Source organism: Pseudopodoces humilis, chromosome 7 (genome assembly GCF_049639895.1).
Source record: "Pseudopodoces humilis isolate 2021_Gansu_Grassland_sample_001 chromosome 7, ASM4963989v1, whole genome shotgun sequence".
Lineage (NCBI taxonomy): Eukaryota > Metazoa > Chordata > Aves > Passeriformes > Paridae > Pseudopodoces > Pseudopodoces humilis.
Window position 1 is genome coordinate 10,679,679 of NC_142206.1, and position 23,145 is coordinate 10,702,823.

The following is a 23,145-nucleotide window of genomic DNA, read 5'->3' on the forward strand; positions in this document are numbered from 1 at the left end:
ATAGGGATTTTATAGTAGCGTGGTAAGGTGACTTTGTGACCCTTTTATGACAGCTAACAAGTGACATTGAGATTCCACAGAACAAGCGGTAGCTGCTCTTCCTGCATTGAGCTCCGACATCCTGAGGCTTAAACTGCTTAGTGTTACACAGCTCCATGGGACTTAAAAACACATTGTATAAACAGGCATTAAGGCTTCCACATGATGTTCTTATGTTGCTTAAGTATATGCAGTTAAATATACATTTGGCCAGGATAAATAATTGTGTGCTCCACAGTGGAAACACTCAGAGTGGTATTGTGTCACTTCAGCAGTATTATGAGAACGTGTATAATTTGTTTTTATTAGTCAAAGTTTTTTTATATATATTCTCACTATAAATAAAACATCTAATTTGATTAAAAGTGATTTCTGCAATTTGAGGCTAATTAATTGGACGTAAGTGGCATTGGAACATGTGAAACCTGTGTGCAGGGTTAGCACAGGGAGCCTCAGTAACCATTCCTTTGCTAGAGGCTGTTTATGGGTGTCCAGGTATAGATGGTCAATAAGTAGCCAGGGGATAAATGCTAAACACTGGAAGTCTGATTAGTGCCTGAGCAAAGTCCAAGGGCTGAGCTCAGCTCTTTTTAACTATATGTTATTTTTCTGTTGTTCCTTAACTTACAAAGGCTCAGCTCAGCAGCTACTGTGGAGTTACCATGTGCTCTCATCAGCCCCAAGTAATATTTAAATCTTTTAAATCTAATTTTAACTTTAAAGTTTATATTTTCTGACTATGTTGGTAGTTTAAGTTAATTTTCATATATAACAACTAATTCATTCATTTTGGTTTGGGGGAAATGAGCAAACCACTTCGAGTGTTCAAAAAGGTTTCATTCCCTCTTTCATGTTCATTGTCAAGGTTGATTTATTCTTGTTATGAAACTTGCAGCTAGAAATTCTCTTTGTAACATGACTTAATGCCTTAAACATTTCTTTGAAACCATTCATGTTATTTGATACCAACTGATATGCACATGCATAATTTCATTTTTCATTTGCATTTTTAGGCAAAGACTAGATTTTTGTTTTCAGGGATGACTGAAACATAATACTGCATTTGCAGAACTGGAACTGTTTTGAATGCAGAAGTGATGAACAGAGTATTATCTGGGAATGGCTGGAGATGTATTTATAGGCAAGTGTGTATCTCTATGGAAAAAGATGAGGGGGGAAAGGAGAAGGAAGAATCATCAACATGAGCCTATGGGAAAGAAATTAGTATACACTGTGCCAGGTCAAGTTCACAGAGGTTACATTCACCCAGGAAAGCTTTATATTCCACTTAACCTGTGTTTTGGGACTGTGTGTATCCTCTACTCCTAGGGAGAGACTTTATTCATTTATGCTTTGAGAGCATTTCTGAAGCAAAGGACTTGTGAGAGGGAACAGGTGGTGGAAAGAAATCTGCATTTACACACTTCTAAGGTCTTAAATGTGCATGCAAAGGAAAGACAGAAATTTTCTGAAATCAAAAGACCGTGATTTCAAGCTGAAATCAGGCTGTGAGTTTCGTGCTCTTATTTCTGTTGAAATTCTTTGTTGGCTTCTAACTATAACCACTGAGTCATTTCTTTGTTAATAAAGGTTAAAAGCCAAAATGCCATATGGCAACAAGAAGTTGCTTGTTATTCCTTTTGGTCTAAGTGTGCTGGTGGTTTGACCTCCAACACCAACCCCCAGAGGGCAGAATCGGAGTTGTCTTCTACACTGTGACTTAGAGTTTTGGCCCCTTTCTGCAGTAACTTCTGACAGATTCTCGATTTTAGTGACATTCCCATTCTCACACCATGTTTGTATGGGCTGACTTCACATCAGCTGTAATGAGCTAAACATGGGACTGATAAAATAATAATTTTTTCTGTGAGTCATACCATATGTTCCCCTCTCCCCACCACCACAATTCTGGTCATTCTTTTCTTTGAGTTATTTTACCCTTCCTGCATCATTCCCTCTATGCCACCAGTTTGCTTTCCCTTGCAGCCATCCATCTCTTTCCAAACAATGCCTTGTGCTGTCGGATGGGCTTTCATCACATCTGCCTGTACCCTCAGCAAATTACTGCAGCTCAACTTTGCCTACAAAATGTGTTTGAATCTTAAAGTCACTCCCCACTTTGGATACATTCTTCTCTTATTTATTGACATCAGGCTCTGATTTCACCTCTAGATTTTAAACACCCTTAAAATGACAGGGTTGCAATATGTGGTGATGTGGTTGAATTTGTTATGGCAATGTGTATGTTATCAAATCATTTAGGAACAAGGGATTATTTTAGAAATTAAAAAATGAGAGCCAAAGGTAACTTATGACTTGGCTAAGCAAGTCTGGGTGAGATCATGGGAGGAGAATGAAACTTTGTTTGGACATTTTCAGGAATAGTAGTGAACTGTAGCTATAACTTTAGTAGAATGGATTCAAGGCAGACAAGAAAAACAGGGTGATTAGAAGAAAAAGTTCTGTGGACTTACTATCTTATAAACTAATCTCTGAGAACTCTGTTCTTGGTGTCTTTAAAACTGTATTTGAACTGAAGCACAATGACATATTAGAGGAAAAGTGGTTGGAATAACCAAGAAGGGGTTTTCCAGATGAATATTTCTTTATTAATCTTGAAGTCAAGGACTTTCTTCAATTTGTTAGGTGTGCCTGTTAAAATGCTAAGTATGAGTGTGTGCATTAATCTAACTATTAATCTGGTTTTTATCCTTTCATCCTGTCTTCCCTTGTGTGGTTCAGTTCATTGAAGTTTCTAAACAAATATGTCCAATGACCACTCCTTAGTTCTAGAGGAATTCACTGAAACAGAGCTGTGTTTAAGTTCTAGTTTGTCTCTGATAGCAAGACACCATTTCACAGCTCAGCCTTAACTAGATGGCCACACTCTGCCAGTGTTGAAATATGACAGAGAAGCCAGAGGCTGGTTTAGAATTATTTCATTATTGCACATGGATAAAACAGAAAATAAGGCTTTGGGTTTTGTTCTTGTTTTTTTCCTTACGGAGTAGTGATGCAGTGATTAAGGCCATAATGTACAAAGTTTAGTTGAGGTCACTGCCATGCCTCAGTGGAGCAAGGATCTCTGTTTTGGCTTCCTGTATTAGGGTTGTTTCTGTAAGAATATTTCTGCCTGTGTCTCCTGCCAAATTATTTGCTGGAAATAATATCAACATAAGATACTGAAAGGTGTTGATTGGACTCTTGACTATTGTGGAGCTATCAGGACAGGAAGTGAAATGGAAAGAATTCAGGTTGAAGTCCTTGAACTCCTACATCTCTCCCAGCTGATTTAACTATGAAAATTAACAAGGGGTCCAAAGGAGTTTTCTTAGTGTTGTGAAGTCACATTTTTTCATAAACCAGCAGAATATTTAATAAAAAATTTCCAAATTTCTCTAAAGCAGGGATGTTTGCTCTGCAGTAGCAGAGCTGGCAGTTGGAGAGTTTAAGCTAAAAGCTTGCCAGACTGGAGGTAGAGTGACAGTGCCTTAAAGCCTCTTCTAAACAAAATAAATCTCTGACAGGGTTCCAGTCACTTCTGGACATTTCTTGTCACTGTCTCAGCTGCTTTTGTGCCACCACTGTGGTGTAATGGTGTCTCTGATGAAGACAGACTGAGAGAGTTGTGGTTGTTCAGCCTGGAGAAGAGAAGGCTCCAGGGGGAACTGAGTCTCTTCAGTGCCAAGAGGGGCTACAAGAACGTCCTGGAGTGACTGGGCAAGGGGGAATGACTTCACACTGACGGGGTGGGTTTAGAAGGGATATTAGGTAGAAATTATTTGCTGTGAGGGTGGTGAGGCCCTGGCACAGGCTGTGAATGCTGAATGCTGTGAATGCTTTCATCCCTAGAAGTGTTCAAGGCCAGGCTGGATAGAGCAATAAGCAATCTGGTTTACTGGAAGGTCGCCCTGCGCATGGCAGTGGGATTGAAATGAGATGATCTTTAAGGTCCCTTAGAACCCAAAGTGTTGTATGATTCCGTGCTGGTTCCCTGAGTCACAGCCATTTATCATTGTAGAGCAGTGATCGATCCACCACCTCCAGCAGGCTCATCATTCAGTTCCAGACTCCCTCTAAATTTGCTTTCACTTTCCTTTTCTTTTTTCCAGTTATTTTTCACATACATTATTGGCTTCCCTTCTTACCTTCTCTGTTCTCCAAGGCTCTCCAGAACCAAATAAATATTTTGTATTGCAGGACAAGGTTTCTCAGAGAAACTGAGAACTCAATAGAAAAATCATGTCTTATTTTCTAATGATTCTCGGGAAATGTTGTTCTGTTTTAACCAAGACCAAAGTCCATCCTTAGGTTGGCATGCAGCTTGGAAAATTTCAGGCGAAACATCTCAGTTTTGGCAAAGTAAAAATGAACACATTCCCCCTACTAATTACTTCATTACTGTAACACAGCCATCTCTGAAGCAGTGGGTGTAGCTTCTGAGGGAAGAAACATGCACCGTGAAACCCAGTAAGGCTGGGGAAGGGATTATTGGGCGGGAACAGTTTCGTAAGTTTTTGCTCTCACAGAAATGCTAGGAAAGGTTAAGGGGTCCTGCAGAGATGCTGGGACCTTGGGACTTCTGCGGAGTAGGGAGTGCAGGAGGGAAGCAGTGCCGGCAGCAGTGATCGAGGGCTCTCAGCAGGCATAGCTGATGAACGGATCTAGCAAGCAAGTCTTGCTCACCTGCTGAAAAGTAGTAAAATTGTGTTTTTTTGTTACATTTCATAGCTGGAACGATTAAAAGGTTAAATTCTTCGGAGGTAGAATAGGAGGGGTAGGCGTGATACTGGGAAAGGTTTATGACTTGCGCAGTTGAGCTTTTGCTTTCTCACACTTTAAAAAAAAAAAAAAAAGGGATAGAGAAAGAAACCTAGCTGCTGCTTTAAACTTGTTATCAGTTAGGAATTAGAGAGATAATGTGGGTGAAGGGATGGTTTGGATAGGCTGCGGTTCGGCCGCTGGGGCGGGAGGGGGGTGCGGCTCCGGGGAGAGGCTCCACAGAGCTTTGAACTGCATCAGTTGCTCGAGGGCAATTAAACACACAAGACTTCCACCCTTAAAGAAAGGCACAGAAGGGAGTCTCCCTGTTTTCTGTGCTGGTAATCAGCAAGAGAGAAGAATGTGTAAACGAAGAAAGAAAAAATGGTGCCGTTTGGATGGAGGATGTCAGACCCCCAGCAGGATGCCTGCTCGAGTTGCATCTCACTAAATAATAATCGCTTGTTATGCTAATAGGCACCATTTCCAATTACATTATTTGAATACAGATCATATGCATGTAAATTATGCTGTTCACGTAACCAGTAACGCACACTTTAGGTCTTATCTTCGGTATTTTCATGTGTAAAATGATGCAGCATGGAAATGAATATTGCAGAGTTTTCACGTGCAAATAGATAGCTAGCTGATAGAACGAAGAGCCAGAGAGCCCTGAGGTAATCAGGAATACCAGGAGCAATTTCGGAAGAGGCCCAGGATTAGTGTCACTTCTGACTCTGACAACACCTGTCCTCGCACCCGATTATAAAGAAAATAAAATGAAACAAAAGGTTGCATGATAATGCCATGAGGCATTGCCCCCTTGTTGGCTAATTACTAGGTGCATACTTGTGAACATTGCTGTACCTTTTACTAGAGCACAGGACTTAGTCGTTTTATTCTGAGGAGGGGGCAAACAGGTGGGACCTGGCTCTTTGGAGAGGTGGGAAAATGTGGATAGTTACTCCCTGAGTAACTGAGGAAAAAATGCTTATATGGTTTTATGGCATTGCAAACTAAATATTTAACATAGTTCATAAGGTATATGATAGAAATATTTGCCTGTTAGGAAACTATAAGAATATAATATAAAAAGTCATTGTTAGGTTAATTTTTCAGGTATCAGATAACGATGTGAGGCATGAGATAATCCGGGCCCTACAAGGCACAGGCGTTTGGAATTAGTAGTTCAGTTTCAAAAGAAGAAAACTGTTACATGCAATATAGCTCACTATGTCAATAGTCAGTTGTTATTACCATCAGTTTTCCCACATCCTGCTGCCGTCTAAATGTGTGTCTTTTCTGGTCAAGTAAGAGCAAGTGGTTTCATTGTTATGTTTGCAAGAAGAGTGTTTTTTCTATATGTAAGTAATTTTTGAGTAATGGAACTGGTGAAGTAGTTAAAAAGCTGACCTTTTGCTGAAAGCAAGTCTGTTGAATTTTTCTCCAGTCAAGTGTCAGTCAAGCTGAGGTAGCTCTCTGAAAAGCAGCTAATCTGAAGGACCATTCTCAGGTGATTTGCAGCTACGATTTTATTAGGGTTTAGCTGAGGTCAAAGTTCACCTGGGTGAGTTGTGATTACCACAGGTGTTCATGAGATAAGGCGTTTCATGGAGGACACACCTCTAATTGGCTGCAATTTTAAAATATTAGTTTAAATTTAGTGCTTTATCGTTCACACTTGGGCTTTTTTGATGCTTAGTTAAGAATTTATATTTTGTTTCTAAAGCAATGAGTCCATAAGAGTTGTCACCATTTTAAACAATACCCAAGAGCTAGGAGAAACTTTTGTTTAAAAATATGCACTGGTTAGAGCTGCTGTCTTGTAGGTTAAGTGGATTGATTCGGTTCATTTTGTGTTAGGAAGATTGTAAATTTAAAAAACCTTTTGTTTACATAACCAGGTATAGTTAACAGCGGCAGGGCGGGGAAATGTCCAAAATTCTATATTGCATTAAGACTCTGTTGTGAATGTGGAAATAGCAAGTTAGTCTATTTGATGGACAGAAACAAAAAAATTAAGAAAAAAACAATTCACATGAAAAAGTACATCCAAGAAAGTGGAAATACTTTGCAAGGTAACCTGAGAAGGACAGATGTCTTTTGGCTCAGATACAGTCTTTGGAACATCCTAGTGTTGTATGGGTGGAGTCAATCCCTTTGTTTTATAAGAAAAAACAAAAATGGACTCTCAAAAATAAAGCAAAATAATTTTTTTTTGTTGAAATTGAGAGTTTGTGTCTTTGTTCTTTGTACACGGTGCAGTTGAAGTGTTTATATGGTTTGAATGTTTATGGATCAGGTGATGCAGAGGATTTGAAAACACTACAATGATTTAGTAGTGGTATTTTCATTAGAATAAATGAGTTTACTTTTCTAGCGGGATGTGCAAGCTTTACAACATCCACAGCAACAGTAAATAATAGTAAATTCAGAGATATCTCTAATTAGGGGAATGCTGAAGCAATTAAGATGGGTAAACTATTGATCATAACTGAACGAGATCCATACAGATGACAGCAGTGGTTTTACAGTGGATGCCCTGACATGGTTAATGACTGCTGTTGATTTAACAGCAATGATTTTAGTATTTTATTGGGAGTGTGGGTAGGAAGGTTAAATCAAATTTTATAGGGCTTCTCAAAACCATACTACAACCACTTGGAGAGCTGCTTGTTCAGCCAGAAATATCTAATTCTGTAGATATCACACTTGGCATATCTTTCCTGGGCCTGAATGCATTCTCTGACACAGAGCCCTGTACCTGCTGACCAAACAAAAACCTGTAATTAAAATTTTCTCTCTTTCTGAGATATTCTCTATATCACTGCTTCTACATGATGATTTGTATAGCTTCTTTCATATCTGTTTCTGTTCTTCACTCTACTGCATGTTGACACAGACATGATGTTAGAAAGCTCAGAAAACAAACTATAAATTATATACGTACATCTCTCATAGATTCACCCCAAAGCATTTTTTCATGGTCATGGTCATGAAAAAAAGAATTCATGCCAGCTGCACTATGTTTATAAATCTGTTTGGTAGGGATCAAACTGAGAACCTTAATGGTGGCAGGAGACAGTTAAGTCTTAGAACATTGTAGCAGTTCCTGTTACTCTTTTTAGGTACTCTTCTAGGTTGGAAGAATTACATTTTTTTCCTTAGTGGCATATATGTTAAAATCTTTCTTGTCAATATTATGTTATTTGGAAGGAGGACTGATTTTTATAATTTGGAGAAGGAGATAAAGAAAACTGCATTTAAAACAGTGAGAATGATACATCATTCTTGCATTTCACCATATTAACTGCACTTTAAGATAAGATTTTTTTCCCATTTTTATCCAGTGTTCTTACAAAAGGGCTATTTGTCTTTTGTATTTTTAGTTGGGTTTGTTTATTTGTTATATCTGGAAATATTAGCATAGAAATCAATGAAGCAAAAGCATGTGTATATAGTTCATATGTTGATATTTCTCACTCAAGGAGTCTGAGATTTGATAATATGTTTAAATATAGAAACATTTTGGATCATCCAAGTATAACCCCTGGATTCAGCATTCATTTGGAATTCCTCTCAGATAAGAATATGCAAGATAAATTGCTGTTCAGCGTCCCCCATTTTTGTTAGATTTTCTCCAGTTCCCTGTCTTTTTTTCTCTCTATAAAGTGGCCATTTGTGTTTTTCACTCTGATGTGCTTATTCATTTGAAATGAGAATAGTGAAAAGTATGCCTCAAAACTGTGTCAACACACATGGAGGCTACTGGCATTCTTTAGACAATCTTTGAAGTACATGTTAAAATGTTACAAAACCATTTTAGTCATACATCACACACACACACACACACACACACACACACACACACACACACACACGGTCTTTTCTTCTCCATCAGGCATGCATCTCACCTTGTTGGAAGAAGCTGGGGCATTCCCTAATGGTTGCTCAGTTAAAAGCAGCCCCTTGGAGGAGGATGCTAAGTCTATCTCATACTGTGCAATAATTATTAATATTATCCTTATTAATTATTAATTTTATTTGAGTTTTCTGGTCAAATTCACAGTCTCCTGGGGGTCAGAATCCCCTTTACTTAACATCTTGCCCAGTTCCTATGCATTACAATACATGGCTATGCAGCAGCATACACTGATGGTTCCTTTTTACTTCTGTGTGATACCATTTGAGTGATTTAAACAAAACCTCAAAGTATTCTACACTTCATGTGTTCACTTATAAAAATAAATAAATCCACACACCACCACCATAATATAATTGTCTGCTCTCAGGAAAGCCTGAGGCAACAGAGGGTTCTTCCCATTGAGATTTAAGGATGTGAGGAGTGTTTCAGAGCAGATATCCCTTGTCAGTGTGCAGACTCAGTGCCTCTGAAGAATAAGGGAAATCAAAAAATGATGCTTCATTTTCCAGTCCTACTTTTCCTGTCTTCCAAGCTCCCTTTGGAACCTCACTGAAAACCCATAGGGTGGTAGCAGCAGGGTTTATTTTCTGCTATACCTCCTCCTGAGGGTTTATGTTGCTGCCAGTGTTGCTCTGGTTTTCAGTAGAAATACCTTCCTAGGATTAACAATTACATGAGTTCAGTAAGCTGGGGTTCTTCATTGTTTTTGTTTAGTTTTTGATTTTTTTTTATTTAATGTAAAGGTCATTTGAATAGGTAGTTACATAAAGTTTTAGCCCTATACTATCAGATGTAAGAGTTGTAATGGTGCAGCAGTGCTGCTGTAGTCCTGCCTTTAGTTTCTCATGCAGATACTCATACTCATGACAGTACTCTAAAAAGGTATATTTGTGTTCCATGTACTCTAGTTCAAAGGATGGAAATGTGTTCAAAAACATGTTTGAGTTTATTCAGAATATGTTTTGTTATTACAAATACTGGTGTTTTTTAATTCAAATAATGTCCTTTAGGAGGGAAGAAATGAAAAATAAAACTTTAAAAATTGCTGTTGAGATTATTTTGAGACATTGGTTTACCCAGTGATAATGGAGTCCCTTCCAGGGCAAGATGTGTCAGGTGCCTCATGCCACACAGTATCCCGAAGGTTCCAAAGACTACTGAAGTGGGATTTCTTTACAAAAGCATATGCTGCTTGTGTTACTTTTATAATCATTCTAGTTATCAAATGATAGATCTCAGCTACTGAGAAACAAAAATAAAGAGGATTTGACATATTGCAGTAAACCCACAATTTTCAGGTATTTTGGTGTTCTCCAAGGGAGCATTTGAAATGCAGCAAGATTTAAGCTGCCTTAACCTAGAATGCAAACTTGTAATTGTGGGTTTAGGCCTTTGCAAATGAAATGGAATGAGGCATTTCTTTGATAAGTTTTTGTTTTGCTGCAAGCAGATTTAGTTCAGTTCTGACCAGCATCACAGCTGTGCCTGAGGTTAATGGGAATAGCGCACGGGTGTTGGGGTAAGGAACAAAAGGGATTGGAGGTGCAGTGATTCTATGACACTTTGTATTAGAACACTTTGCAGCCTTTTCTAAGCAGTTGTTCTTTTGGTAAATTAATATGTGGGGTCTCTTTACTTCTCCCCAACTTTAACTATCGTAAAATAACTTAATGTAAAGCTGCTCACAGCTTATCTCACCCCTTTGCTATGTGAAACTTCCAACACAAATGCTTTTGTATGCTGCAGCCATAACACACTAATCTTCTGAACTTCCTGACCCATAAAACTGTGATTATTGCTACATGTAAAATTCATCAGGAAATATCCCCCTGTATTTAGTGTTACGGGTATTACATTGCAAAATCCCTCCTTTGCATTGGAAGGACTGCCAAGGAAGGGAAGGACAATGGGGCTGTAGATGGGTGTGAGCATAGTGCTGTACCTTGATCTTGTTAATTTGGCTTTATTTGGAGCTAGAGAGCTGGTGATTCAACAGATGCAGTATCCTGATTTTTTTTTTTTTCCTGGATTACAATTTCAGATTAGATTTTTTTGTGTTTGGGGGGGTTGTTTGTTTGTTTTATTTATTTGGGTATTTCTAATTAGAATATTTCTAGCTATTCTTACTTGCCATTAGCAGTGGATCAACCACTAATTTTCTAATATATTTTACTAATATACAACTGCATGGACAGATAATTGAGAAACATCAGTTGAGAGAGGTATTTGAAGGAAGACAGGAAGGGTGTTAGGGATGAAAAGAAAGCTTTACTGTTGCAGTTGTGATTCTTTTAAGTATCTGGCATATTTGAGAGTTATCTCTGCTCACTATTCAGCAATTAAAATAAGGAATGAGAAGCAGTTTGCAGCTTCTTTGATAAAGGATAGCAGTTAAAATGCACCAGAGGCAAAAAAGGAGTAATAACAGTCCATGAGGATCTTTTCCCTCTTTCTTTATAGATAATACATGGCTTTCTTTTTAAAAAGCCATGTGATTTTTGTCTAATCTCCAGCAAAGATAGTGACATCAGCAGCTTTGCATTTGTACATGTGCACATCACAAAGGGGGTGGTTTGGCTGCACTCAAAGGTGCAGATGAACCAAAAAGCACAAGTCATGTTTCTACCTTTTTTTCATGATCAGACTAACATAATATAGGTAATCATACAGCTAAAAAAAAATCTAAAAACTTTTAAAATTAAGTGAACAGGCCTTTTTAATTTTGAGCCACAAATGTTTGTGTTAAATGATGCTTTTCCCAAGCCACTTTATTATTAGCATTGTTCTAAATTGCAAGTTGTCACATCCACCAGCCTCTAAATTACTCGTCCTCTGTGTTGCCATAGTTACACAGTAGCCATGAAAATACAGACTCCAGTGTAGAAAGGCAAGCTCAGACTGAGACTCATTTATTTGAAGGTTTTGTCAGCAGAATATCCCCACAAAGTCTTTGTTTTATAACCTTTGAATTCTTGCATTTTAACTCTTTCAACCAACCAAGTGTTGTGCTAAAAGGTGTGTTTTGTTTAAGACAAGGGTACTCAAGCTGAATTGATAAATATATAATGGTATAGTTTACTTCTCACTAGGCTTTCCTACTCTTCTTTTTGGTTTTGGGCGGGATGATCCATCATCTTGAGGTGAGGCTAAGGCAACAGTGTCATATTCTCTCCATTTTCTCCATCCTAAAGGCTTCCCATCTTCTTTCCAGAACAGGATCCCTTGCTGGTTATCTTGCTGGCAACAGAAATTTATCCTGGCACTACTCAGCTGGTGTGATTTCCCATATTAGGGGAAAAAAAAAATAAATAAAAAAAAAACCAAAAAACCCCCAACAAAACAACAAAACCCCCCACATGTTCATAAGACTGCATAGATCTTGGAAGAATCCTGTCAGAAACTATTTATATTAAATTAAAATAAGAGTTTTGAATGTTAACCACCAGGATTTTTTATCAACCAAGTATTTCTAAATATCCATCTCTGTTCTATTTGAAATAAGGAGAAGTAATAAGTCCCCCTTACTCTACAGTGCTAAATAAAGAAGAATCAGATTAATATTGCATATCTTGTCTCAGTTTCTTAAGTTCTTTGCTGGAGATACCAGTGGATAAATTGCTATTTTCTTTACCATTCCTATTGGAAATGTTTTTATATACCACCACTCCCCACCTCAAAAAAAAAAAATTAAAAAACTACCAATATTCCAAATGTTTTGTATTAAAACATGTCAGGTATGTCTCCTTCACATAAAGCAATACTTGCTTCAGTAGTCACATAGTTGAACCCCTCTGTAGAAGTAGAGTGAGAAAAATGCTTTTAGAAGTTGTAGGCTTTCAGCTGAGATCAAACAGTGCCATTTGGTACCTCCAAGTACAGGGCTGCTGACTTGAGCTTTTACTTGGTGGGATACAGTACCTGATCTGGAGGCACCAGTCTGCCTGGTTACTGCCATCAGGTTACAGCTTTCACAGATGACCTAGTCCCAGCAGAAAGTCTTGACCTCTCGCTTTTTCAGCGCTTTAGAGGTTAATTTTGTTGAGGGATCAGATTTCTTTCCAGGGGAAGTTTCTGATGATCACCTTCTAGCTGGGTTTTACTTTCCAGTGTCTCTCAGAGCTGCTGTATGTGGAGGGGTCTGTTGGAAAACAGCCTTGCTCCAACTTTTTTTCAAAGGCTCTTCCTAGATAGTCAAGTTACAGGCTGGTTTATTTAAGGGGGGGTATTGGACGGTAGCCTAATGAAGGTATCAACCTGCAAAATAAATCTGAGCACCTTTCCTGGAATTCTTCATGGGCAACAAAGTGGAGAAGTACTTTGGCTGGGCAATATTGCAAGGTAAGAGATTTTCTGCACTTTTGAAAGCACGGGAATGTGTTGTGTTGCGCCTTTGAGTAAGGAGGTTTAGCTTTGCAAATACTGGCAGCAGTGGAAACACATTAGATGATGGATAAATCCGAGCAGCTTTCTCCCTGCACTGTTTCTTTTCAATCACTGTATGATGTATTAAATCAATACATTTTCAATAGATTGCAAATATTTGAATAACATGATAAAAATTTTCCTGTGTGAGAACAGACAGCTATTGCTGTGTTTGCTTTTTCTGGCTTAATTTTGTGATTCTGTGGGGTTTATTGATACTCAAAGGCTGCAATCTAGCCGACTATCTTTCCACTAGTGTTGCAGGCTTTTAGCCTCAGAAAACTATGGAGCTTTGTTATATTTTAGCACTGTAAGTCTGTTTTCTTTGCAAAGGCGGAACCTCTGTGGGAATGAGCTCACCTTGCAGGGAAACAAAGGCATGTGTGGGTCTGTTTCAGGCCAGATCCCAGCCCAGATTGCACTTGCTTTTCAGTACATAGTATCCAGTTCTTATTCTCACTCCTGTGCAAACTTCTGGTAGCTTCCTGATTTGTCTGAGTAAGGTTGTAAGATTCCTTTCCTTTTTGCAGTTCCTTCCAAATAAGCTGAATTTTAAAGGCTCACATGAACCAGGAGTTATTTGTACTATCTAGAATGTTGCAGTTCTGCTAGGGCAAAAAAGCTGCTTTCAGGGTTGGTAGTAGCTGACATTTTCCATGCAGCAAAGAATAAATTATTTTGCTTGATTATGAGTCTGTTTGTTCTGTAAATCGTTGGTGTGATAACAATTGTTGTTATATATATATATATATATATATATATGTTGTTCAGTGGCTTGGCTTCCTGAGGGATAGTGCTGTGCCCTATGATCAAATTAACACTTTTTTTGTAGCCAAGTTCATCTTTTATCTTAAGGCATATTTCAGCAGGCTGTCATGCATTCAGAAAGACAATTTCTGTTGTTTTCCGCTTCTTTTTCTGATGGGAGAACCGTGAGCATTATCTTTGTCTCCATGTGGTCAGCTGCAGCTGATGCTGCTGTGAAATAGGAGCAATTCTAATGTGTGAAATCAGATTTGCTGTGCACAGGTTATGGCCTTGATCAATTTATGTAGAAGCTTTGCAGTGTCTTCTGAGTAGGGAAAAGCATAATAGTGAGTGGGAATTGCTCTGAGTCTTCATGCACGTATGTCTTCAGTTTGTGCCTGTGTGTTTCTTGCTTGGGGTTGCAATCTGCAGACCTAAAAGATTTGCACTGGTGTCAGTGGTGGAGTTACAGTGTTAGGATGGATTAAGAGAAGATGGGAAGCGAAGGAGCCGTATTCTGCCTGCCAGCTGTAGCTTTTGGCTCTGGGGGTGTTCATTATCTACCTCTTCCTGGGTGAGGATGTCCAGTGGTCCCAGCTGGCGACTTGTTCTGGGGCAGTGGGTGACTGAGTGACCCTGATCAGGAGGGAGATGGCCACGGGGCGGGTGGGTCCAGCCCCTTGAGTCTTTCAAAAGCACACTCATCAACAGGGAATTTAAGTGCATCTTGCATAGTTTTGTTTCCATACTGGCCTTCATTCCTTTCCTTTCATATTTTTGTTACATCATTCCTGTAAGAATTTAGCTAATCTATTTTTTTTCTTCTCCTTGGTGTTTAACCCTGTTTTTATTATGTTTTGAATCCTCTGGTGAAGCAGCTGCCAGGTACCAGTAACTGCTGCTGAGCTGCTGAGCTCTCACCAGCTACCACTGGGCTGGAGGAGCTTGAGGTGGGTGTCAGAAACTCTGTCAATGTGTCCAGTGGATGTTTTCCTCTTCTTTAAGTCTTAAATTGTGTCTTTGTACGAGGAGGTGATGTGATCCAGAGTGTCTGCTTTTGGGGGAGAAGTAAGTAGTAAGAAAGAAGTATTGGTAAGTAAGACTGGGTAAGAAACCTGGACAGTCAAGTCTGGTTTTCACTCTATCCCCTGGGCAGGCTGCCTTCTCTGTCTGCCTGTAGTGAGGAGGTGTTTGGGCTGGGACCTTGCTGAGTGGGAGTTGGAGGCATATTGCAGTGGTGACCTACACCCAGATCTTTGCCAGGGGCCTCCTCCCCATTCTCTCATCCCCTCATCCCGGGGAGGACTGCAAGGAATTAGGGCAGTCCATTGCTGCGTCCCCAGCAGTCTGGGCTTGACCTCTGGGTTTCTTCAATCCATTGCTGTCACATCGACACTTTACAAGGATTTATTTTTTGGAAGGCACCCAAGGCTTTGTATGTAAACAAGGATTTCTGACTTTGATTAGAAGACTTTTCCCAGCACTTCTTACTGTCATGGAAACAAAGGCAGAACAAACAAAGTATTTTTTTTTAATGTGATGACTGAGATTTAACACTGACATTATTGTGATATGAAGACCCTGATTTTGTTTCTGGCTTTCTCTGGTGTCATTGTAGTGACATAGACATGACAATCATAGACATGAGCATCACTCCCATGGCTTCCAAAGCAGGGAGGTGAGAGTGCAGTTGACCAAGGGGTGCTCTGTGCACCCAGTTTAGAGCTGGTCTGTTAAAAGCTTTATAAACACAGTAAGTCTTCAGACAGAATAGTAGGTGGTTTATACGTGTGATGTATAATAGTACATGGTTTATAGATTGTGAGTGCATGAAAAAGGGGCTGGCAGCTGATTGTAGTAGTGTACACTAAATTTTTCAGACATAGCTGGGAGCTCCTCCAGCACCTGTGTCACATGCAGTGCCTTGCTTTTCTCCCCTTCCCTGAGGCTGTGGAGGTACCAGAGGAGCCCTGGTTTGTGAGCAATGGCCAAAAAAACAGGTTCTACCAGTCAGGCATTTTGCAATTGAATACAGTTGTGCTGGCAGCTGGCTTGGTGACCCCAGACAGCCATGGGCCAAAGAGGCACTGAGCAAAGTGCGCAGGTGAAGAAGAGGCCTTCGGAATTTCAGCTTCAGAGCAGAACACGATGGTGGAAAGTCAAATCAGTTCATGAAAATCAAGGGTGTTCTAACTCCTTGAGATCAGGTGGATTTTTAAGAGGTCCTCTGTGTGTATGTGTGTGCTCAGCTGTGTTGAAGTTTGTCAATAGCTTGGTCGAATTCCTGGTTAGATTTTAAGGGACAAAATAAAATCCAGTGTTATTTTTATAAAGTTATTAGCACTGATATAGGAAGATTAAATAAGAAGAACATGTGCAGTTTTCTAACTTCTCCAAATCTTTTCTTATGCGAATTTTTCAACACTGAATAATTTTGTTCTGTGAGTTATTCCCTTTGCAAATAGGTATTTTAAATGTAAATCCTGAAACCTTATCTTGGATGAATTCTAAACAGAGCTTGACAAAGAGCTACAGTTCAGCTTGCTGGCAGTAACCCAAATAGTCACTAACATGAAAACGTCTGAGTAGCTCACAGCACACTTCCAGCACTTTAACTCTGCACCAAAAAATGTCATTAAAAGGATTAGATTCTGCTCCAGAAAGAACAACTGGGAAGGCTCTGTATTAATTTTTCCTGGTTTACTTTTCTTGGTCTGGCTTTACTAAGTGTTTCAAGGTAACAGTCTTGTTCCTGGGCTCTGCTTTTCATAAGAAATGAAGTGGTTTATGTTAAATACCTATAGTGAGATGTAAGAAAATAGTAACTGGAGATAATGGGGGAGGTGGGTGATTAATAGCAGGTAAAACACATTAATTAAATTAACTTCTCTTGAGGTAGATTTCCATCCATTCTTTTACAAGTGGTTATGTTTCAGTTTCAGAACAGTTTGAAAAGAAAACTGTGCAAGGGTCTGTGTGTGCTTTCTGGATTTCTGGCCCGATTCTCACTGCTGCAGGAAATCCCAGAAGAAAAGAGTGGAAACTGCAGTATTTACTGTCTCATGTTATAGCATATTTAATTTTTCCTTTAAAATCTTTGAACATGCTGTGAAGTTTCAATAATTTTGTACCTTGATCTTACTTCTTGTTGTTGTTGTTCACCTTTCAACTCATAAATAGTTAAATTTTTAAATAGAAGAGGATAATTGCCATGTTTCCACTTGAAAGATTGTAGAGCCCCAAGGCCCTTTCTTGGACAAATGTATTTTTCAGCAGCTCATTGTAATTTTGGTTTTGAGTGAAGATCCAACAAAATTAAAATCCATACCCATCTGTAGAGAAAGGTGTATTTTCAGACTTCAACAATAGCATTATTTGGAGGGATTTTAATTACTCCTTTGCAAAGAGGGAAGATTTCTGCAACAAGAGGGGCTGTCCTGAGGATCACAGAATGACTTTGCGCGCTGTCCAAGTTGACAAAGAAGAGCCAAGTCTGTGGGTGATGATTATGCAGATTGGAAAAGTGCTGATAGACTGTGGAAAAATACAAGTCTAAGCCTAACAGCTTTGCAAACCTGTTTGAAAAAGCAGCTTTGAGCAGTTGATCTGGTGCTGTACGTGGGCGATGTGTAGTAGCAACGTTGCATTAGGGTGAGCAGAGTGAGGTGGGGAGGCAGAGGGAGGTCCTTGGGGTGCTTGGTTTCATAGAGAGTGGGAGGCAGCGTCATGGCAGTTTTTAAGTGGTGGCAGGGGTGGATTTTAAGTGGGTGGTAGTATAATTTTCATATATAATACACTTAAGATTTTATTTAATTTTTTTTTAAATTTACATTTTTCAGTAATCAAAGTAAAGTTTCAGGTGATTGATCAAATAAAGAAAGGAAAGCCCAAACATTTCAGCTTCAGGTTATGTTTGAGTAGACTTTTGCTGACATCAGAAATTATTAATTGCACCAGCTAAATTACAAAGATGCTATCTTGGCTCTGGGAGCCAAGAACACCATAATTACGGCTGTTAGATGCCCCATTCTGCTTCCTCACTTTTGACTTTAACCATCAAGGCACTGGATCAAGGTAAAAATGAACTAATTTATGTGGAGGGCTTGGGGTGGTTTCAAGAACAGCATGAAACAAATGCCTCAGTTCGGTGATGATTACTGTCCCCTGGAGGAGCCACAGCTTTACCCAGAATTTGTGGCATTGCTTTTTAGCTGCATATGTTGAATGCTCATAAAGTGGTTTGCATTGGCATCTAGTTTACAGAGTTCAGTGAATTCTACCAGCCTTCTCTAGTGCTATTTCAAAGGGCAGCATCAGTAGTTGTTTATGTAGGTATACCAAATTATTTATTTCTTAAGGTGTTTTCATGTTCTCTTACATGCTGTTGTTCTTTCTAGCTAGAGACTCAGCACTCCCACCCTTCTTCTGAAGTGATATTTGTTAAATAAAGCTAAAGCTATCTGAGTTTAGACAGGTATGTGGGTTTACACATACTGCCCTGTCAGAACAGCTTGGGCACCAGTGTCACCAGTATACCCATGAGAGCTGTGTCATTTGGCTTGTGGCACCCAAAATCTATCCAGACATCTATCTTCAGACCTCAGAACAGCTAATATTTTATTTTTTATTTTATTTAGTAACAGATATAGTAAGCTTGAAAATACAGAGTTGGAGTAATTCATTGTTTCCACCAGAACATAAAGGACGTAAAGCCCAGGATACACACAAGGGGAAGCCACAACCATCAATGTATTCCGGTGCATGTTTCTGCCTTTGTCCTCAGGCACATGTACCAGTTCAGAAGGGCACTCAAATATTTTCATAATGCCTTAGATTGCCCAACTGAAGCCAAAAGGACTGTCTGATGCCAGAAAAACTACTTATGATTAACATTAAACACATTCTTTAGATGTTGATGAACTGGGGCCTGTGGTAGTTTAAAAATTGTGAGTGCTTGAAGATAAATTGTTTCAGTTTCTATACATTTAAGATGGGACTAGGAGTCACACAGAGGAAAATTAATTTTTTTTTTTCCCCACTGCCATATTTCCATAAGAAGGAAATAAAACTATTAAACACAGAAGGCATTTGCATTGATGATATTATTACTGTTAGGATTGTTATTTTATTTTAGGTCCAGAAATAGGAAATAAGTTTGTTGCTACACAAAACTTTGGAAACCACAGAGCATATTTTTTTATTCAGTAATTTTATTAACTGTTTTGTAACCTTATTTGTAGACTTACCTAGGAATTGTAATTGCTTTATGTGATAGGTTTGGAAAGAGAAATGAATATCAGTTATAGGACATTTTTTCAAAACTGAAATTTAGAAGTAATACGGCTTTCGGTATTTTGCCTTATGATATTTAATTGCCTATTCTTAAAAAAAAGTGCTTCAAAGAAGTCTTTCAATCCTTTTCTGGATTTTTAAGTCCCCCTATCATTTCTTGGCATAAGCAACACATCTTTCATTCAGTTATGCTGGAAAAGATATTTCAAGATGGCAAATAAAACAGGTGTGTCAAATCTGCCTGTCTGGCTTTCTCAGATTCAGGAGGTCTCACACTGTGAGTTTTATTTTAATATGGATTTCTATTTTGTATTGCAATGGATTCCCTTTAACCCAAATCTGAGAAAGGCAAATCTGGGGAAAAAATTTCTCTTTCCTTTGAATTGTGGCATCACTTATACTGTAGACTGCAGCATTCCTTTCCAGTCACGAGAGCTGGAGTGTCTGCAGGCTTATCAAATAGCGTTTGGAAAATCTTCTTGGAAATCCTGTAACTGGGACACCCCTGAAAGTCAGTCAGAGCTGGCAGGAGTGAATTCTCATGAACTGGAGAAAACCAGATGAAGGGTGACCCCAAGGGTTCATCAAAGAGAGCCTGTGGCAGGGGCCAGCAGTGTGTCCCGGTCCCTCCCCATTCCTGTTCTCTGCCAGCAGAGTGGCTGAACATCCCAGATTTCCTTTCTTGGCTTGCTGGAGCTGTTGATCTGAGCTTCCCAGCTGGCTTATCCACAGGGATATGGGAGAAGGGGAACAACTAACTGTGCTGACACATTGATGAAGACCTTCACTGGAAACAGAGCACTCAGCGAGGAGCAACTGCCAGCAATAAGCCTTCCTGTGACATGCAGAGGAGGATGTCCCTGTGGCCACACTTCATTTGTGGTTCAGCAAATTGTGCTGCTCTTCAAGCTGTGCTCAGTTCCCTAAAAGGCCTTGTACAGATATGGGTGAACATTGTACTCCCAAGTAAGAAAATGCAATTAAAATTATTAAAGCAGCATTAAAAGTCATGCAGGAAGGTGTTTTGCTAAGTGGGAAAAAATGAAATGCCTTTCATTTCAAAGCTGACAAAGTTTATGTAGAAAGGCGATAGTAAATCAGTGGTGAAGTGATGAATAAAGATCAAGCAAACAGAGAAAGGTTGCCTTTCTTTACACAGTTCTCTTAACACAGTTTAAGACAGTTCAGGTGTTTAGGTTTAAATGCATATATTAACTGCTCAGTATATTGGTTTGTGAATATAGCTTTCACTGCCCATCCAGAAACTTCATTGGAATCTCTTTGTTACAAGTTTGTAAAGCAAACAGAAATGTAACATGGAAGAGAGCCTGGAGCTCCCAAAATCTGAAGCTGAGATTCTAAATGTTGTTTGTCCTAAACTTCCAGCGACGCATTTCTCATTTACTGGGAAACGTTGAAGCTATCGCATGCTGGAAGAAGGTCCTGAATAGTTGCTCTTCTTGAAAAGTGTGGTGCAACTCAGGAGCGTTATCTGTCATCTGAAGGACTGAACTTCTAGTTGCTAATTTTGTGAGGCTGCTGATGCTGTTGATGATAGATTCAGGTTGTTGCCCAGGTCTGTGAAACACCCAGGTACAAAAAGTTGCTTCAGGCTGAATTTTTTTTTTCTTACATTCAAGTTCCATCTCTGTTTTACAGCTTAGCAAGTCAGTGCTATGCCTACTTGGAGATCACAGAATCATAGAATGTTTTGGGGTGGAATCATCTTAAAGATCATCTTGTTCCATCCTCCTGCCAAGGGCAAGGACACCTTCCACTATCCCAGGTCGCTCAGAGTCCTATCCAGCCTGGCTTTGGACACTTACAGGGATGAGGCAGCCACAGCTTCTCTGGGCAACCTGTGCCAGGGCCTCACCACCTTCAAATGAAAAACTTCCCTGCTAATATCCCTTCATGCCGCTACATTCCCCTGCTCTGGGACTGCAGGCACACGTTCCAGATGAGTCAGAAAGAGCTGTGTCGCTGGTGCCCTTGGCTTGGTGATGGCATACACTGGCCTTTTGGGCAAGTGCAAGTGGGCTCAGTGTTGTAGAAATAATACTTTTCCTTTTGAATAATGTCTTGTCCTCTGACTCTTTTTTCTCCCTCTGTTGTGTTTTTTCTCCAGCTGGGATGACAGCAGCTCTGTCAGCAGTGGGATCAGTGACACCATAGATAATCTCAGTACCGATGACATTAACACCAGCTCCTCTATCAGCTCCTATGCCAACACACCTGCCTCCTCCCGCAAGAACTTAGATGCACAGGTAAGAGGTTTGGTTTATTCAAGTAACGTTGATATTTATTATTTTCACTGGGCAGGAGGTGTAATTGCTTTGGGTTGGTTGAACTTGAGCACACAGCCAGCCTTCAGTGTAGACAGTATCAATAGTACCCACCTTGTCATCCACGGCATTTACAAATATTTCCTCTGTGGATGGAACCTGCAACATCTCTGCCATGGTGATGTCACAACAATTGGGTCTCACCTTCCTAGAAAAGCTGCACAGAAACAGATGTAAATGGGATTTTATATAGATTTTTTTTTAGGTCTAGAAAAGGTGTTAGGTTTTTCTCTTAAATAATTGAATACAATAAAGTTAACATGAAAATTCAGAAGTTTACACTTTTATCAGAAATGTAAGCATGCTGTGCAAATGAAATGGATTTTATTAAATTTCCAGAGCTGTGTGTTATTGAAGGCTTTCTGTGTTTGTAAGCATTTCACAGGAGGATAAACTTTGCCTCCACTAGCAGGATACATGTACATTTTGTGCTTAGACACCACGTATCCAAAGAGGTGGAACAAGTGAAGACATCTGAAAGTTTTTCATCAAATAAACTGTGTAACACAGAGATTTGCACTAATATAAGCTGCTTTTTTTTACCAATTGCATAGATTTTTGTTTGGGAAAGTGCAGGACTACAGAGTCCAGCTTTGTTCTTTGTATAGCCTGCTTGAGGGACTCAGGTGCTGTGTGCTGAAGCCACTGGGATGTGGTGACCTGGCAGTGCCGCAGGTAGAGGAGAGGGGTGCTCCTCTGTTTCTTCCCTCTTTTAATCTTCTCCGGTTCTTTTCATCAGTGGATCCTAAATCTGTTTTTGACATCAGTTTTAATGTAGACATGTGGTTGCTGTGAAGTATTGCTCTGTCTCCAGAGCTGTGGTGCAAGCAGAGTAGTCTTTGTTCCCTTGCCATACAGTGCATATTTAAGCCTACATGAAGGGTTTCCAGGTAGCCTCTGGTTGCCTATCAGTGACTGCACAGGCACTTGGAACTGATAATACAAGTCTCATGCAAGCTGAGAGGAGTTAAGATCTATCAAGCATGTTTGTCAGTACCTGACAGAGAGTAAGATGGGAAACTAGGAATATTTTTTGACAATTGTTACTGTCTCAGCATTGTAATACTGTTGGGATGAAAAAAGGAAGACTTAGGGAGACGTGACTAAACATTAACCTAAGGGAAAAAAAATAGAAACTCATATGACTTCTATCTTCTAATGGATCAGATTCTTGGAAACACCTCTGAGAGATCAAAATCTGTGTTGACAAACTCCTCTTCCTCCTCCACAACTGTTACAGTATCCAAGAGGGTGCAGACAGACACCAGAAGAAAAGCTGCTGGAGCTTGCTCAGGCAGTAGAGTGTAGTTATTGGCAGAGGAAGCTGGGAGCCAAGAACGTACAAGTTGTGTTTGCAATTTTTTGGTGTGATGTGTGTCTCTGACCTGCTTCTCTCCTCAGTTTTCATGAATGGCAATCTTTATTCCAGGTATTCTGTTATCTGCAAATTATTGCCTGTAAAACAGTTCATTTTCAGTGGAACAAACTACCTGAGTCTTGTCAGCCAAGGGAATGAAAAGAACTTGGAGAGCTGAAATGCGTAGCTTGCAGGGTTAGTTTTTTGCTGCCAGTTGTAGACCTCAGAGCGCATGATGCAGTGAATGTTGCAGAGAC

The 23,145-nt window shown here is 39.5% G+C and overlaps 1 protein-coding gene across 10 annotated transcripts in view; it reads left to right on the forward strand.

The window, feature by feature from the left end:
• The window catches only part of NAV2 (neuron navigator 2), a 385,416-nt gene that overhangs the window by 313,774 nt on the left and 48,497 nt on the right, over window positions 1-23,145 (forward strand). For all 10 annotated transcript variants that reach the window (XM_088057228.1, XM_088057233.1, XM_088057230.1 and 7 more), the window contains one exon: window positions 21,315-21,453. In XM_088057228.1, coding sequence (XP_087913354.1) covers window positions 21,315-21,453 — 139 coding nt within the window. The remainder of the gene's footprint in view (window positions 1-21,314; window positions 21,454-23,145) is intronic.